The sequence below is a fragment of the Rhagoletis pomonella genome, unplaced genomic scaffold (assembly GCF_013731165.1).
Source record: "Rhagoletis pomonella isolate Grant_MI unplaced genomic scaffold, Rhpom_1.0 Rhpom_scaffold_00001, whole genome shotgun sequence".
NCBI classification, from domain to species: Eukaryota; Metazoa; Arthropoda; class Insecta; order Diptera; family Tephritidae; genus Rhagoletis; species Rhagoletis pomonella.
This window is the reverse complement of record NW_023458555.1, coordinates 78,299,503-78,319,775: the sequence shown is the minus strand read 5'-3', so window position 1 is coordinate 78,319,775 and position 20,273 is coordinate 78,299,503. Positions and strand designations below refer to the sequence as shown.

General features: G+C 37.1%; 1 protein-coding gene across 1 annotated transcript; it reads left to right on the top strand.

Moving 5' to 3' along the window:
- The first annotated feature begins 5,004 nt into the window (after positions 1-5,004).
- Positions 5,005-6,003, top strand: LOC118733436. Its single transcript, XM_036462822.1, has one exon. It carries the CDS (start codon positions 5,005-5,007, stop codon positions 6,001-6,003), a length of 999 nt encoding a protein of 332 aa, XP_036318715.1.
- Positions 6,004-20,273: the final 14,270 nt, after the last annotated feature.

Below are 20,273 nucleotides of genomic sequence, written 5' to 3'. Positions count from 1 at the left end.
GATTTTTGTTTGAAAACTTCCAATCGTGTTAATTTTATAACCCCCGATTCCATACAATTCTTTCTGCTTTAGCTTAAACTGCACTTCCATGCCACTATTTTTTAATGTGCCATAACGCATAAGACACAGGTTACAGCCTGTATCAATCAAGGCGGAAAACTGAAAATTGTTTTCGCAAAATTTAACATTTTTGAACTTTAACTCACCCCAGTCATCTACTGTATTTGCCGTGTTTTGTTTTGGCTTCTGTTCCTTTTTAACGGATTTGCATTCAAACGATTTGTGCCCAAACTGGCTGCAATTAAAACATTTCACTTGCGAATGAGTACATTCTTTAGCCAAATGTGCCTCACTCCCACATCTAAAACATTTCCTTTCTTTCTTCACTTCATCATTCTTTCCTACTGTAGTGCCTGAAAACGGTTTGCTTTTCTGATTTTCCGTACCACGAACTTTTTCATATACCCGCATTTGCAGCTTTAACTCATTAATACTCCTTGCCTGATATAATATAGCCTTATTCACTCTCGAGTCAGCAATTCCTTCAATAAAATAATCTATAATACTCGCTTCGTCTAACTCAATTCGACCGCCTATTTCCATCAATGAGTAAAGATACTCTAATAAACTTTCATTTGCATATTTTTTTCTATTCCTCAACATTCTGTGGATGTCAGCTGCACATATCCGAGCATCAAATTCACTTATCAAAGCAATTTTAAGAGATGACCATGTTTGTATACTAAATTGACTGCGAATAAATAGTTTAGCGGCTCCTGACAATAATTGCTTCACATAAATGAATTTTTGTAGGTCACTCCATCCCACAACTTGAGAATTTTTCTCAAACTCTCTTAACCATTGATGTACATCAGGTCTACCTACTCCTCTAAACTGTGAAAGGCTATCAATTAAATCTTTAGGGTGAAACTGAGGTTGATGAACCACAACGCTGGGCCGCACTCTTCCATTGCCGACGTCCTCATATACCGACTGAACCGATTCACCATCACTATCATTCGCAGAATGGCCAAAATGTTGAAGCAGTCTGTCCTGCAATTCTTTTTTACGTCCGGTTGTCAGTAAACTAGCTTCTCGCAATTTTTCTTTCAATTGTTCCACTGTCAAGTCTAATACCTCTGTTCTTTCCATCTTGCAAATGTTGAAATACCAATGGATAAATTTCTTAAAATATGTATGTATGCTTAATTTAAAAATAAGACTTTTAATCGAAAACAAGAAAAATTGCAAACAAAAATATTAGACGACTAATTGTATCTATCTGCGTTATAGGGATAGTAAATACTGACTAAACAATTCAGATTTTATTAACTTCTAGGCCAATTACTTATTCTTCCTTGAAACTTTACTTGTTTGCTTTCACATTAAACATTTCATCTATAGTTATTTGTTTGTTTACAAATTTTGCATTTTGTAATAAAACGAAGAAGGATTGTTTTTCAATCGTTAACTTTATCATCCTCCTCTTACTTCTGTTTAATCATTCAACACCTTTAATAATTTCTGTTCATTAAATACGTACATACATATGTACATCAACTTCGATTACAAATTTCTCTTTTACTTATTTTGCTTCTGCATTGTTGTTTTACACTTCTCATTTTACAACACTTTGTTTCGACTCAGTATTTCTTGCTTTATACATTTTACACCAGCTTTATGAAATTCCCTAGCTTTTACTTCACATCATTTACTTTTTCCCTTTTCATCAACTATTCGTTTTGCTACATTTTGTTTTGATTAAGTAATTCCTCATTTACTACATTTCAATTTACCTTCACTCTTTTTCTAACCATTAGCGCAGTCCCTCTTTCGTTACATTTATTTTGCCTTCTTTACACACTAACTTCTTGAAGTTCTTTGTATGTACTTTACATGTATTTTATTCCTTTTTGCTTACACACTAACTTCATTAACTTCGTTACCTTTATAGATTTCTTGTTCGTATGTACATCGACTTCGATTCAGCGGCACTTATCCATTTCTTCGTCCACTACCATCCGCTACGCTGCAGCTTCGCAATAAAATTTTCCTCTGCCTTCTTCGTCTTCGCACTTCGTTGAGTTGATGCTCTACTGCGATTTCGACGTCGTATTTGCTCCGCACTTTCTGCTCTTTGAATTTCGTTGTTTAATTTTCGGCTCATTTGAATGTAACGTTTTTCGTTCGTGTACCCACTCGTTCTATTGCATCATCTTTTTCCCTTTTTCGATTTGCTTTTGCAATACCACTTTTATAAGCGATCGTTTTAATAAAGTACATATATATTTCTACTTCAATTTCCGTGCAAAATCTTAATCAGATTTTCATTTCTAATTAGCAAAGTTTAAATTGCAAATTTCTTCTTCAATAAATGTTTCATTTTTCACTCAGCGGGCGCGCAGGCTTTCCTCGCTTAGCCTTGATTTTTATAACTTCACTTCACACCGACCGACTCACCTTTGGTTGAGCCCCCAATTTGAGGATTTAAACACTTTATTACAGTTTTTAGATGTAGTAGTGTTTATTGAATATATTAAGTTTATTGTATTTACATATTAACGTTTATTTGTAGATTAAGATTAATTAATTTTAAATGTGCAAAACACGTCTGCGCGTCGTGGTGGCTCGGTCGGACTGCCTCCTTTTTATTTGAATAACGTTCGTCGGCGTCGATTTTGCGCAATAAAAAGGATGGAATTCGTTCGCCACTAATTATATCGTCCGTCAGCGTTAAATATCGTCCGTTTTCGTCTGTACGTCATTATATGTACCCCCACATATATATATATATTAATGAAGGTAAATTATTGTCTTCCCCTTCACTCCTCCTGAAACCGAATTCCGCCAGACCCTTTTTCGACACAAGGTAACCTACAAAATTCTCCAGCCAATCAAACTCGATATCGTTAAGTGGTATTTTTGCAGCTTCCAAATGCGCAACTCATTTTTCATTTTATTATTTTTAAAAAATTATTTTATTTTGTCCTTTGTAGATCACATTCTTAAAAAAAAAAAATGTTTTTATAATTTTCAATCTGGTAGCCTGATTTCGTGAAAGTGTCATAACCTCAGCAAAAGTAAAATGGCTAACATGGCTGCTAATGTCATTAAGTGAAACTACCTTCATTTTTGTACCATGGTATTAGAGGTGGCCCCGTGATGCGGCAATTTGTATCAATTGCAAAATTTTTGTTAAAATTTGAAATTTTAATTCAAGAAATGTCAGCTTGCGTGTCAACCAAAAATGTGCATAATTTATTTGACCCGGAAATTTGCAATTGAATAATATCTGAATAATTTAGATTTAAGCAGTAAATGCCTTTCGTTATGGAAAAATCATTTAGTTGTCTAACTCCTGCTCCCCCAGTGTTCGCTCCGGAGGGGCGTGAGCGTTTAAAGCACGGACATTTGCATTTCTACCCCTATTGTTCGACGATCTGCTATTATTGCTCTTGTTTATTGTGAGAACAGCATTTTTTTCTATGAATCGGCATACTTTAAGCATTGTTGACGCTATTTCCTCATTCAAATGGAAATACTGACTTTATTTCCAAATTTTTGTTGACTTTATTTCGCTTTTGAAAAGGTAATAATGTCAATTGACTTTATTTCGCACCAGCGGGGGAAATAAAGTCAATTGACCTTATTTCCAATGACCTTATAACCTGTCACCACGTGCAATATAATTTTATTATAACAAGTTACCAGCGAATCTTTGTATTTTTGAGTTTAACCGCGTATGTCGACAGTGGTCGATTCTGCGTAATTCGCTTAGTTATTTTAACGAAATCGGATTGGTATTCTATAAATTTAATTTCAAAATCTGACATAACCGATAACCTCAAAAAGTTCAAACACCGATAGTTACCACCGACTACCACTCACCGCACCCTTATGTCGAAAAAGAATATACATATGTGTTACTTACTGAGAAAATAGTCAAATATTATAGTCCGCTGAAAGTTTGGCATGAAATAAGGGGTATAGCCATCCAATAGGAAAGGGCTGTGGTTTTCTGTATGTGCTGTCTCACATGCAATATAAAATATGGTGTGTTTTCCAAACTTCTTTTTTTAATTAGGCAAAATAGTTTCTTTTTTTAATTTTGTAAATATGTGATGGACACATTACGACAAATAATGTTTTATGTACATATAAATATAGAGTTATAAATACATAAGTGTATATAAGACACTTGAAAAATTTTAGAAAAAGTTAAATTGTTATAAATTTTGGTCACTGACGGTTTCTGTAGAAAAATAAAAATCGTTAAGGTGGGCCATTCAAGTCAGGGGTTTGCGAATAATAATAGATATGGTAGTTTTTCGGTATAGAAATAGAATTATTGTCAGAAAAAAGTAGTTATTTACGTCACAGTTCTTTCTTCCGAAAAAACAAATCAAGAATTGGATTCAAATACGTAGCACAAAATTTAAAATTTTATTGAAAATTAGATGAAAGTATTTAAATTGAAATGTCATGAAAATATTTAAAGTTACACAATTCTAGCAAATACCCGGCGTCCTTCCCTGCGCCTTAAACGTATTTTTGTTTTGTTACTTCCTCTCACATATTTGTATAGTAGGGAGATTTTTCTTTCCAAATTAGATAAATATGTGTACTGTATTTGAATATTAAATTAATACACGTTTAAGGAAAGGGTGCGATAGTAGACTCCAGTTGCAAGACTATAAATTAAATTTCCAAGAGAAAGTCGGTACTTTACATATTTTCTAATTACATTCGTAAGATATTAACTAACACCCAATGTTTAGTATTAAGTCTCATCAACGGCTGATGTATCGTGTGACCCCATTCAAGATGGCATCACCACATCAATATTTCGATTTGTAGTTGTCGATTCTAGCTTTGGCTTGTTATCTCAAATAAAGGGACTTTTGTTCTCCACGTTGCTTCCGTAAGTTTGGATATCTTTTATTTTCTTGATACATTTTTGGTGCCTCCTGTGAGGACCTTACTTAGTTAAATTGTTAATTCGATATGGCTGAATTAAACCTACGTTTGGCGGCGAGCAATGCCATCCAAAAATCAGCAGAGAGAGTAAGACTCAATGGTAAAATCTGGGACACGTGTCAATTAGAGCAGGAGCTGGCTGCCCTACGGTCCTACTTCACGAAATTTGAGGTTAATCATGACAAATTGGTTGCGATTGCCACCAAGGAGGAATTCGCTCTGCACGAAGATCTGTGGGATAAGGTAGAGGGCATCTACAATGAGGCAGTGGCATTGGTCTCGCGTCAATTGAAAGAAGCCACTTCATCGCCGCCCGCCTCATCGGTACAGGTTAGGGAGCAGCCGCAGTCTCAATTGAAACTGGATCCATTGGTGGTCCCCAGTTTCGATGGCCAACTACATAATTGGCTGGCATTCAGAGACTTATTCGAGTCGTTAATACACAAACAGCAATATCCCGAAGCTTACAATTTGGCAAAGTTACTGCAACCCATTCCAGTGGAATCGGTGCCCCTAATTGGCAGTCATTACTCCGGTGGGTATGAGGAGGTCTGGAAGGCCTTGAACGACAGGTATAATAGCCGGCGGCACTTAGCCGAAGCCCATGTAACTCGGTTGCTCAATATGAAGCCTACTACAGAAGACAGTCAAAAGGCATTGTTGTCCGTTGTCGACCAGGTTAGAGAGTCTCTACGAGCATTGCAGGTCATGGAGCTACCGGTGAATAGTTGGGACGCCATTATGGTGCCAATTGTGGTATCGAAGGTGCCCACCACGGTGCAGCGGCACTGGAATATGAGCCTTACAACACCGGACATTCCCAACTTAGAAGACTTGCTAAAATTTTTGGAAAAACGCGCTCATAGCCTGGCTTGTGATGGTGGGGCAAACTTTTCCATTGCAACAGCTGGAGCTCGGCAGGAAAAAAATCTCGGGCCCTACAAACTTATCTTGTCAGAACAGAAGAGGGGCAATGCATTAGTTGCGGGGGCGAGCATCGCGTCATGCGCTGTCCTTAGTTGTTAGCTTTGGGACCAGAAGAGCGCTTCAAGGCATTGAAAACTTCTAACCTGTGTTTTAATGGTTTGCGGGGTGGCCATATGACAAAACATTGTCCTTCAGGTGGGTGTCGGCGATGCGGCCGAAAGCACAACACCATTTTTTGCCGTGCGGAACATAATAAAATTGGAGCAGCGACATCGGGCAGCCCATCACCGCGTAACATGGTACCCTCTCAACAATCAACACTCGCTAGTAATTTGGTTTCTTGCTTAACACATGGTCAACCTATGGTTCTGTTGGCAACGGCAAGTGTCTATGCGATCGGCACGTCCTCCATTCGGCGCATCGCCCGCATTCTCTGCGATCCTGGTTCGCAGGTAAGTTTTGTAACGGAGAAATTAACAAATCAGCTGCAATTACGTAGACGCAAACACAATGTGGCGGTGGAAGGTATTGGCGCATCGACCTCAATCAATTCATGCTAAGATTTGTGACTCGGAGGTATCCTTGGAAGAGCTTGTCCGTAATTTTTGGAAATGGGAGGAACTACCCTCAAACACAGCTGTCACCGAAGACGACGAGTGTGAGCAATTTTTGCGATGACACATACCCGTACAGCGGAAGGGCGGTATGTAGTCCCGCTCCCTTTCCATAAAAGTGTAGACTTGGGCGATTCTTATACGCAGGCTTTACAGCAGTTTCTTAGAATTGAGCGGAGGCTGGCCGGTGATGACGAGCTTCATTCCAAGTATACCGATTTCATGCGCGAGTATGCCACCTTGGGGCATATGGAGCGAGTCGCCAATGAGGAACAAACGGCCGCCGAGTACTACATACCCCATCATGCTGTTCTGGCAAAGTTCCGTGTAGTATTTAATGTTTCAGCTCGTACTCCCACAGGCGTCTCCCTGAACGATGTGCTGATGGTTGGGCCAACCATTCAGGACCCCTTGGTCCATATTCTCTTTAGATTCCGACTGTACCGGGTAGCACTTATAGCGGATATTGAGAAAATGTTCCGGCAGGTGGAAGTCGATGCAGTGCACCGTAATTACCAACGCATTCTTTGGCGTGATACTCCAACCGCACCGGTTGGAATTTATCGGCTGAAGACAGTTACATATGGTATGGCGTGTAGTCCATTTAACGCCGTCCGCGCTCTCCACCAATGTGCACATGACAACATTGGTCTCATAACGGATCAGCAAATGGCCACCGATGCCAGAAACGCCATTCTAACGTCCTTCTATGTGGATGATTTTTAATCAGCTTCGATTCTTGTTCTGAAGCGGTAACTGTGGCGCGTAATGTGGATACCATCTTGGCTGCAGGTAAATTCAAACTATGCAAGTGGAACTCCAATGTGGCCGCCGTAATGAACAGTTTGGCGGAAGACGACAAACCACAGAGCGAACGGGTCATCGGAAACCGGGATACTACGGTCCTTGGCTTGCGTTGGGATCCATTGTCGGATGAATTGTTTTTCGGGATTCAATTTCCACCGCCAACCGGCGCCATAACGAAGCGCATGGTTCTCAGCGAAGTGGCGAAATTATTCGACCCCACCGGTTTAATTGCTCCCGTCGTAGTAAGGGGTAAGATCTTCCTTCAGACTCTGTGGGAGACTGGACTGGCATGGGATGCGCTCTCACCGGAAGACTTGTTAGAGGAATGGCTCCGCTTTCGAGCCAGCTGGCATGCCCTCAATCGTATACGAGTACCTCGTTGGTTAGGTCTCTCATCACGTAACCGGGTTGAGATACATGGGTTTGCAGACCCAGTACACGCGCATATGCAGCAGTGATTTATATCAAGACAACTACCTCGGAGGGCCGCGACAATGTCTCCCTTTTGACAGCTCGGACGAAAGTTTCCCCGTTACGCGGAGCTACGATACCACGGCTAGAACTCAGCGCCGCCCATCTACTCGCGGAGACCTTCGATAATATGCGTACTGCTTTAGGTTTTACGGATACGACGTACTACATGTGGTCAGATTCCACCATCCCTTTGGACTGGCTACGAAAACCGCCAGCACTTTTGAAGCCGTTCGTCTCGAACCGGGTACGGCGCATCCAAGAACTTACTGATCCGTCGAGGTGGTTTTATGTGCGGTCTGGGCAGAATCCAGCGGACTGCGCCAGCCGTGGCATGATGGCCTGGGAATTAGAGCGACATGTCCTATGATGGTTGGGTCCCTCTTTCCTTCGTCATGTTCCCGATTCCGAGGCGACCTTAACAGTACCGACAGCGGAAGAGGAGGCTGTTATACAGACCGAAGAAAAGGTGACTACTCTGCTGACGGCCCTATCCCAGCCGCTTCAACTCACAACTCGCCGGGTGGATGGACAAATGATCCTGTTAACAGAACGGTTCAGCTCCCTCCATCAGTTACTGGGAACGGTGACACTTCTCCGCCGATGGCTCCCGAGCTACCGACCTTGCATACCTCGTCCAATCGGGGCCAGAGAGCTCGAAGAAGCACTACAAAGACTTCTCAGTTTGGGGCAAGGTAATTTTTTCTCGAAAGACATTAATCATATCAAGCATCATTCTAGGGCAGCTGTGGGAAGTTCGTTAAGCCCCTTGAACACCCAGAGTTGGGCATTATTCGAATAAATTGTTATTTAGATAATTATTCGAATAAAATTTTATCCGTAATATAATTATTCGCAGATAACTCATTCACGAATAAATAATTCGTTATTTTATTCGTTATTTTAAATAATGAATAAAAACTCATTTTTAACACATTGAGCCACCTTTTACTTTTATTTCTATTGTCAAGGATTGTGAATTAGCTGAATTCTGTTTACACGGCCCCTGATAAGATTTTTTGCGTTGGCCAATGCAAGAATAGCGTGGAAAACCAAATATGGGTAAAGTAAAAATTCTTATTTTAGGTTGAATAACTAAAGAGCAGAACCCTTCTCACTTATATTTCTGCCAAAAAAATAGCGCTCTGATGCTATATGCAAGAAAAAATCCCTTTCAATGTCATGAGCTTTACCGATGGTCTTATTTCCACTTGTGAGATCTTTTATAGGCGTGCGTAATCTTCTTCCATGATCTTGCAACTACAACATTGGTCCGATGCGTCAACCTCGTCATGTAGGCCAACAAAAGTCCTTATAAGGAAGCTGAAGAGCACAGATGTGCGTTTTCTATTAAGGAGAGCCAAAAATCCTCAATGTAAAATTTGGCCATTGATATACCAACAGTGGTCTTTCTTGCAAGGATGTGATAGAAACTTTCCTTGCTGATTCGCCACTTTTAAAATATCCAAGAGCTGGTTTCCTTGAGTCTTACTGCTTCAGCAATGGCCGCCCGAGCAATTTCATCAAGCGGAGGTAGGATGCAAGGTCGTATGACGACGTGACACATCTTAAATTCGTATAACAAAAACATAAAAAACAAAGTAGTCCAGACATATGGGGTTTCTAATGATTTCGACTGCAGCACCATTATGAATTGCAACCTGATTGTACAATAAATAGGGATTTTCGAAATAACTCAACTGCAGCGCCCCCTAGCGGGTCCATTTTTCGCATAAGTATTTTTCATCATGCAGGAAGAACACATTTTGAATTTGAACGAAATCGGTTCATAAATACGGCTTTTATAAATAACTCGGCTCCATCGCCACCAAGGAGTTTTCTAGTAGCCTTTAATAGGACTTTATGCGCAGGGAATAACTTCCGAAATTTTGACTTAAATCTATCCAGGGGTTTGAGTTAAATCGAAACAACGAAAACGGTTATCATTTTATACATAAATATATGTACATATATATATACATAAATTACTTGTTTTATTATTATTTTATTCGTTATTCGAATAATTAATGAAGATAATAATTATTCGAATAACGAATAAAATAATTTATCCGTCATTCGAATAATTTTTTTTTAAATAAACAAAATTATTTATTATTTACGAATAACAAGAAAAACAATTTATTCATTTGTTATTCGTCATTCGAATAAATTTTTCCCAACTCTGTGAACACCTACCTGGATGATCAAGGTATTATGCGAGTAGGCGGTCGGATTGGACAGGCACTCCTCCCCCACGACTCGAAGTTCCCGATAATTCTGCCGAAAGTTAGTGCCCTTGTGCATCTGCTGATAAGTCATGCCCATGAAACTACTCTTCACGGTGGGGTGCAACTAATGCTTCAGATCTTACGGAGTTGTTACTGGATCCTGCACGCCGGGCAGGCTGTGCGTAGTTATTAGCATCGCTGTGTTGTATGCCGTCGACATAGGGGTGTTTCTCTGAAGCAGCAGATGGCAGCTTTACCCGGGCAGCGTGTCCAAACGGCGCGTCCGTTCCTAAGATCCGGAGTGGACTACTGTGGTCCGTTCACCCTTCGCATAGGAACCAAACGATCACGCGCTACGACGAGGGCGTACCTGGCGATATTCGTGTGTATGACTACGAAAGCCGTTCATATAGAGGTGGTGAAAGATTTAACATCGCAAGCATTTTTGGAGGCTTTCACTCGGTTTGTGGGTCGGCGTGGTCCGTGCCAGGACTTATTTAGCGACAATGGTACCGCATTTGTGGGTGCGAACCGCATTTTGCAGGAAGATCTTGCTGCATGGCATGCCGAACAAAATCAACAGGCCCTAGCTCATATGGGGACAACCTGGCACTTCATTACGCCAAATGCTCCGCATCAAGGTGGCTTGTGGGAAGCTGCGGTAAAGTCAGCCAAACGCCACTTAGCTAAAAAGGTCGGAACTCAAAGCCTATGGCTTAGCCAGTTGCATACGCTAGCTGTAAGGATTGAAGCTTGCCTTAACTCTCGCCCTATATATCCACTGGTGGATGACCCTGAGGACCGGTACGCGCTTACTCCTGGGGATTTTTTGATCGGGCAACCTATAATTGCCATTCCTGAACCTGACCTCATCGACGTCCCGCGTAGTCGGCTTAAGCATTGGCAGTGGTTTCGCCAGTTGCACCAACAATTTTGGCAGCGATGGAGCGAAGAATATTAGACGACTCTGCAACGAAGAAGTAAGTGGTGTAATAAACAAGACAACGTGAAAGTTGGAGATGTTGTCCTTGTGAAGCGAGAGGCACTCCCACCGACATATTGGCGACTGGTTCGGGTAATGGAAGTACATACCGGGTCTGACGGTTTGGTGCGCAATGCCACGTTGAAAACCACGAGTGGACCCTGTACGCGCGCGATCCAAAGGCTGGTCCGATTAGTGGATTTCGAACCAGATGGTTCGACCGGGCAGGATGTTTAGTATTAAGTCTCATCAACGGCTGATGTATCGTGTGACCCCATGTTAAGGGTTGCAAGATGGCATCACCACATCAATATTTCGATTTGTAGTTATCGATTCTAGCTTTGGCTTGTTATCTCAAATAAAGGGACTTTTGTTCTCTACGTTGCTTCCGTAAGTTTGGTTATCTTTTATTTTCTTGCCACACCCACACTCAAAATTCAATAAACAATGCTTCATAGATCGAATTTTTTTAAAACTTACTTCATAAAGCTCTTAAAATATATTTTAAAAATGAGACCATCGAAACCAATTTCACGAAAGTACTTTAAGTGAAAAATCATTTTAGTTTTTTGAATTTTATATGGAAAGTAACAGAAAATAAAAAATCATTTTCCATTTATATTGCTGGTGAAACCGGCTGTAAGAGTTTTGAGAGAGAATTACAACACAAAAATACACAGGCCGATTCTGAACAGAAACTCCCTGAAAGTTTCCTCTCTTTTTCCTTTCCATGAATAAAAATTCTCTGAGGATTTTTCACTTTAAATGGCGGAGTTGAGTTCCAAATAGCTCTTTCGAAGATCGAATTTCCTCCTCCCAAATTTTCTAGAAAAATGCTACTCCCTCGGAGTTAATTATTGAAGGAAACACATTCCCGTAGAACAAACTCCCCGGGAGTATTCAGAATTGGGCTGCAATTTAAGGCGCAGCGAAGCACGGCGGGTAACTGACAGTAACTAATAAGAACAATCCTAAGACGTTTTCAAAAAAAACCCCTAGCTGCGTTAGAGAGTAGTGTGGAATGAATAACTATTCTATTTTCTTCATTTTGAATAGCAAGCTCTAATGATTATTTTAAGATTAGCTGTGAAATGTCTGTAATCTGTTTCGATAGCCTCTGGTTAATTAAGACAGCCAAGTCAGCGTACGAAGCTCGATCGACGCCTTTCGGCTCTTCATCAGACTTTTTGATCATAAGAATATTCATATTGATTCTTCATTAGATCCAGAAAATTATAGGAAAAAAGTTTTTGAATTAAAAGATTCCTAAGGTTCATATAAGTTTCCCAATTAAAAAAAAATTATATCTACATTACTAAAATAGCCTTTTCGAATGCTTTAGTAGAACGTATATTTAGTAGTTTAAAAATGTGTAGGACTGACTTGAGGGTCAGATTGAGCACTGATATAATTGCATCAATATTATATACAAAGCAAGGCATACAAAATAACGGTGATACATAATTTGTTTGAGCCGCAAGAACAAATGTACCAATTGAATTGGAGAATGTAATTAATTTTTATACTAAGTACCTGTAAATAGTAGTACATAATACTCATATTTTTAATAAGAAAATTTTGAGTAATTTGTTCGGATTTTGGGGATTTTTCATTTGTTTTTGGGGAATTTGACAATTTTTCCGTGGCAGCACTGATGTACATCAATGATTTGCTGTTGTTTGTGCATGCCACTACAGCGTTGGAAAAATGAAATTCAGCTAGACAGAGGCAAGATTCCCATAAAAAAACAGGGCTAAATTACTTTACCATATCAATTCGAATTTGAACATACATATTTATGTACATATGTATGAATGTATTAAAATCTAATTGGATTGATTGAATGTTGATCTGTTGAACTAACATTGTTGAGTTTTGTTTTGTGCAGAATTTGCATGAAGCGAAACAGACATTAGCTCTGATCCAGTACTCCATGAACTTACAAGATTTTACACGAACTTGCAGGAAGTTGCAGGAAAAATGTTCCCGTACTCCAAAATCCTGTAAATGAGAGTGACTTTTGGAGAGTTGTGTAGAGAATGAAGTTGCAAGATTTTACCCGAACTTTTTCTTCTGGTAAAATCATGAAAAGTGTCAAGCAATCACTTGTTGACGTTTTTACAGCAAAAATGGTTTTTTTGTTAACGTACTTTTTGTTGTTACTCACTTTTTACTCTCACTTCAGAGAGTAATTTTGCTGTTTAACAGTTTTACAGGATTTTACACGAAAAGTATTGGATCAGAGCTATTTCTTTGCTGTTATTTATTCTGCATGCTGCTACAGCGATGTTAAATTAGGTTTCTGCTGCGCAGCGTCAACCTTTTTTCATGAACTTCATCATGAAGCTGAAGATCAATGTATGTAGTAAGTATGCTACACCAAGAAGCTTACAGTAAGCATGTGCCGATATCGCAGCAAGCAGCATTTTGAAGTACAGTGAAACCCACATCGAGGTACTTAAGCGGGTTCTTTTAAGTACCCAACCCGCCTAAGTACCTCAAAAAGCTGACATTTTTGGTGAGGTACTTAAGCGGGTTTTACTGTAAAAAAAAAAGCAAAAACAGTTGCAAAACGAAATACACGATGTACAGTGTTTGTCTGTTTGAACGCAGCGCTGCTTGTACATACATACATTTCGTTTTGCGCGCAGCGCTGCTTGTAACGGGTGATTTTTTTGAGGTTAGGATTTTCATGCATTAGTATTTGACAGATCACGTGGGATTTCAGACATGGTGTCAAAGAGAAAGATGCTCAGTATGCTTTGACATTTCATCATGAATAGACTTACTAACGAGCAACGCTTGCAAATCATTGAATTTTATTACCAAAATCAGTGTTCGGTTCGAAATGTGTTTCGCGCTTTATTTTTGTTCAGCGATGAGGCTCATTTCTGGTTGAATGGCTTCGTAAATAAGCAAAATTGCCGCATTTGGAGTGAAGAGCAACCAGAAGCCGTTCAAGAACTGCCCATGCATCCCGAAAAATGCACTGTTTGGTGTGGTTTGTACGCTGGTGGAATCATTGGACCGTATTTTTTCAAAGATGCTGTTGGACGCAACGTTACGGTGAATGGCGATCGCTATCGTTCGATGCTAACAAACTTTTTGTTGCCAAAAATGGAAGAACTGAACTTGGTTGACATGTGGTTTCAACAAGATGGCGCTACATGCCACACAGCTCGCGATTCTATGGCCATTTTGAGGGAAAACTTCGGAGAACAATTCATCTCAAGAAATGGACCGGTAAGTTGGCCACCAAGATCATGCGATTTGACGCCTTTAGACTATTTTTTGTGGGGCTACGTCAAGTCTAAAGTCTACAGAAATAAGCCAGCAACTATTCCAGCTTTGGAAGACAACATTTCCGAAGAAATTCGGGCTATTCCGGCCGAAATGCTCGAAAAAGTTGCCCAAAATTGGACTTTCCGAATGGACCACCTAAGACGCAGCCGCGGTCAACATTTAAATGAAATTATCTTCAAAAAGTAAATGTCATGGACCAATCTAACGTTTCAAATAAAGAACCGATGAGATTTTGCAAATTTTATGCGTTTTTTTTAAAAAAAAAGTTATCAAGCTCTTAAAAAATCACCCGTTACATAAATTTCGCTTTGCGCATGCCAGAAGCTGGCAAAGGTTCTTTTTTTCACCTCCCTTTTATTAGCTCGGGATGTAACTATGTAATATTGATGCGCCTAAAAGAAGCAGCGATTTCTATTCTCAAGTTACATACCTGATGACAGTACGAATGGAAATTATAATAGCGGGGTTTTAGTTTTTTAAACTATAATTTTATTATATTTTTATTATATATAATATAATATATTACTATAATTTTATTATATTTGTGCTGTGATAGCTGATTTTAAAAAGAGAAGAGAATAGAGAGCAATATGTGGTTTGTTGATGCTCTCTAAACACAAACGCGTGAAAGGCAAACGGTCTAGCAATGCGTGGTATTGTTGATCAACTTAATACTTTAATTAAACATACTTATTGTTAAAATTTCTTCTTAAAAATACCAATGTGTCCTACTGTGGTAGAAATATGTCATTTTAAAACTTGAATCATAGAAATCGACCAAGTACATCGGCTGTTTTGCTCTCACGTTTTTTGGGCTTTAATTTTATGTATAGTGTAGAAGATATAGATAAGATATATAGGCAATTAAGGCGATTGAAATTATAGAAAAGGATTTATATATTCTAAATACATATATATTTTATATTTAAATTCTGCTACCAGGTGTACCGTTCCGCCATGAATTGCTAGTCATCCGCCTTTGTTGTTGTACGCTGCTGGTTACTGCTTGCTTCCGTTGCTAATCATTACATATATGTACGGCATTGGTTGTTGTTTCGCCAATTGATGGCGTGGTTTCACATACCAGTATGTATAGCTGGTACAGTTTAGTGGCTTAGCGACGGTGGCGTGTTTTCACTCACCGCTATGTAGCGGTTGTTACGGTGCACTGTCAGACATTTTTAGTTTTTTTTATCGTTTTTAAAGATACATATATTTAGCTCGCCGCCACCACAAAATGCCATGAAATTGAGTTTCTTTCGCATTAATCGAAAATTTTGAAAAGTTTAATCCTTTACTTTGGAAAATTTCGGTAACAACGCTTTTTTTTATTTTTTTTAAAGTTTTTTGTTTTTATTTAATTATTTTTATTTTTTTTTGTTTTGTTTTGTAACCAGTACCAGAGAACTTAGATAGATAGAGAAGGTGCAAATTTTTGGAACGTAAAATTGTTTGGCTGAAAAATAAATCCATGGAATATCACCACAGCGCGATTAACATTTCAAGAAGAGTTAACAGAGAAAAATGTAAATTTCTGTTATGATAGTGTTATATTTGTTGCAAGTGTCTGGCTATGTGTTGCTAGGTTGCAGGTGAATGCAGAAACGTATTCATGTATATTTTTTTTATAAAATTAAATAAATTAATATAGTTAAATTATATTAAATGTACTTTTATATTAGTTAGAATTGCTGATTTGCATTTCTGCATGACCATTTGTTAAATATAATTTATTCAGTAGTTAATATTGCTAAAAACTTAAAAAGCATCTGTTCAAGTTCGCTTCTTGTACGAGTATTATATTATGTAAATAGTAAAAATGCATGTCAGTTAAAAAAATGATAAAATTGGTTTTTTCACATACTCACTTTAAAGATGGACGCATTAACAAAAAAATGTATAAAGCAATGTGTTTGTTAACTTCAAAGTTGTTTTTGACTTTTACTGCAATACTCGTAGATATTATTTATAAATAATAGTTCTGGAGTCAAATGCAAATCCATTTCCCAGGCATGCGCATATGGATACTTGTAGTACATACAGATGCGATCAACTAATTAGCAACGAAATTCAAAATGAATTGTTTGCAAATTATGTTTATTTATTTATTTTTAATAATTTCCTTTAAAACATAATTCAATCTATAACAGAAATCAAAATAATAAATGTTAAAAGCTTGCACAAATTGCAAAATAATAAATCAAACTTCAAAAAATTGTTATAAAAATTTCAAAATTTTTAATTAGAATATTTAGAAAATTTTCGGGTATGCAGTATTGTAGTCCATTCAATTATAGTATAACAAAGTCCAAGTTTCTAGTCGTTAAAAATTACCGTTGATTTCTTAGAATTTTTTTTTTGTGGAGGGTGTTCGCATTTTCTTCCATATAACACATGAACCAATTTTTTTTTTATGAAAAATAAACAGCAACACCCCAACAAAAAAATCTAAAAAATCAACGGTAATTTTTAACAACTTGAAACTTGCACTTTCTTATAATATAATTGAATGGACTACAATACTGCATACCCGAAAATATATTAAATATTCAAATAAAAAATTTGGATGACCATTTCTTGAAGGCTGATTCATTTTTTTGCAATTTGTGCAAGCTTTTAAACTTTTATTATTGTGGTTTCTGTTCCAGATTGAATTATATTTTAAATGAAAATCATTAAAAATACCTAAATAAACATAATTTGTTGATGGCAGCTGAATGTATGTATGTATGTACTTACATATGTAAATATGTACCCCATACACATACTCCAAAATCATTTATTGATAACGTTCTTGCACCTGCACATAATATTACATATATGTAAGTACATACTAACTTTCTTCTTATTTGGGGCTGACAAACTTTAACTTAAGAGTCGACTTTATTTCGTCTACTAATATGCCCCAATAGTTTTGGAGTCAAATGAAAATGCATTTCCCACGCATACATATATGTATCTATATGTACTACATGCTCCATTAATTGACAACGTTTTTGCATGCATATATAAGTACATCCATGCATACGTGCATATTGCTGTCTAAGTACCACGCACATATATACAAATGTACATATGTACAACTCACGGCAGCATACATACACACATACATAATTACGCGCATATTCAAATACAACAATAACTATTTCATTCATAAACGCATGCGCATATTTCTCAAGGACAAGTAAACCATAAAAACAACCGCAGCACATCTCCCCGCAAATTCATCACCAACAAGCGCAACTTTGTCAATCCGACACAAAAATTCTAAAATCTTAAAATGAAGAAATCTCGGCCAGCCAAGTGAAAAGTGGCAATTATTTCTCTATAACCAGTAAAATAAGTTATCTCGAATCTTGGCAATTTTTGGCAATTTTTGACAAAACACTCTATTTCTCTGTTCCATACCAATATTTCAATCTTTAACTAGTATTTTAAAGTGTCATTTTAATAAACATTAAATAAAAGTGTATGTTTTCTGCAGGAAAATACATTAATTTTTTTTAATAAAATCAAAACTTCTACAATCACAAACATATGTGGTTTTATTGGAAGTTCACAAATGTAACGTGGCAACTTAGCTCGTTTTCACATTTTTCGGTCCGAAATTGTAAAATTTTTGTCCATGACGCGCCACGATTTTTGTACAGGTGGGTCAAAGTGCCTTGAACACCATTTACATATATACAAAAAAATTATTTTATTTATTTTTTAATATTAAAAATTTCTATACTTCAAAGCGTTTATAAAAGTATATTTACATATATGCACGGACGATTTTTAATATTTTTCATCCGTAAGCAAATCTTCAGTACCATAAAAGATTCAAACACATCAAAGTACAAGCAATGCAATGTCCAAGCTAGTGCTACTCCACTGTAGATGTGTATATGAATGTATGCATGTATGCGTGTAAAAAATGTCAATTCCAGTTGGTTTTTAACACATTTTAGCGGACATAGTTTTTTTGGTTTCAGCTGGTTCCAACTGTTAATGAAGCACAATTTTTATGGTTAATCTTGATGAAAGTTACATGTATCGTCGAGAACATGGTTACATGCAGAATTTTAAATTAATTAATATTCTTCTCCATATAAAATGTACGAGTATGGCTTTATTAAATGTAAACTTATGCGAAAACCTAAATATTTCGTCAACCAAGGGTTAATTTTGGTGGCGTCGTGGCAATTCGCAGAAATTTAATAATTTGTCTGTGGTTGGCGGACGGCGAGGGGAAGACGAAAGCAGTACAATCGTACATATGTATACACATATTTACATTTATTAATGCATACATATTTATTCGTTTGTCTTTTTGAATATATGAAGAATTTCATATATGTAGTGATTTAGAGATTACGATTTGAATGATGTACTGTGGCGCGTATGCTAGAGGCGATGCAACTTTTTGGCGTCTCGCCGTTTGTCTTGGTTCAAATCCCGGACGGACCAAGTAATAATTTTTTTTTTTTTTTTTTTTTAATTGTCATATCCATATTCCATTTTAAATTTTACTATTAGCTTTTTTAAAATAATATAAATGGATATGTAGGTACAAACGCATGCATAATTTCACATAATCGCTCAAATTTGCCAAAAGTTACTGAAAGCTTTATTGTAAATGTTTTCACTAAAATATTAGTTATTGGAATTAAAATTTTATGCGAATCCAACTTTTATTCCCATTTTTAGAAAGCGCAAGTATGTACATATATGTTCGTGCCACAAAAATTATTTCATAAGTAGTTAATTTTAAACACAAATATGTATGTACACTGGCAATCAAAAGTGAGTGCATCCTGTTTTTGTTTAATATTTGCAATGTTTTTAAGTTAAACTTTTATGTTATTTTCGACGGGAATTGCGGTTTTATGCATATAGCAAGTGCAATTTGTAAAAAATAGCGCTAATTTTTTTTTATTTGTTTGCAAACGGTCATGCGCATTTTATTCTACAAGAAATTCACTTTTATTTGGTAAAAAGTGCAAAAAGCCGTCAGCAATAAATAATCATTAAAAATCAACCGGATTTTTTAGCCGCTTAAAACTTGATCTTGTTCCACTAGAATTAAAAAACCGATCTATCTGCGTACTCAAAATTTTTCTAAAAACTCAGATTAAACAGGTCAAAATTTAGACGAGAATTCGTTGAATTTTTCTATGTAATGTAATGTAATGAATTTTTCTGTGTAAAGTTTGAAAGTTTGACTTGTATAGTTTAGATTAAAGCATGAACCACATTTTTATAAAACGATAATAAAAAAAAATTAATTGAAAAACATTGCAAATATTAAGCAAAAAACACCATGCACTCACTTTTGATTGCCAGTATATGTATGCATGTACATATGTGTGTAAACTTTATGCCAAACTATCATTATTTTAAATTGTATTTGCATCTTCATAAAAGGAGAACAAGATAAAAAATTTAACAAAAATTACAAATTAATGAAAATTATGTGAAGATTTACCATATTTTCGTTTATTTGCTCACAAAGAACATCACATTTCATGTTGCTCAACATTGTATTATGTTATCAACATTAAATTCAACAGAATTTTTACATTCCGACTTGAACTTTTCTAACGCTGTTAATTTTTCGTCCGCGAATAGTTTCCACTTTCAGTTTGCACCTTCTCTATCTATCTAAGTTCTCTGCCAGTACCACCACCGATAGTTTGCTTAGCTTTAGCTTATTTCGATTAAATTGAGTTCATTTTTCCTTGTTTTTACAAGCTTTTGTTTAACTTGGTCATCCCGCGGAAATTTCCAATCGATTTTAAACTAATTTTCCGACAAGGTAGACACTTGAAATTTTCAGCATAGTTCCAATAACGATGACAATGCAATTTAAAATATAAATGAATTCCCTAGATGGTCCGGGGATCTTGATATAAAGGCGGCCAAAACATAGTAAAATCAGAGAACGTATAGTTATGAGAAGATGCAAATCGTAAATCTGCT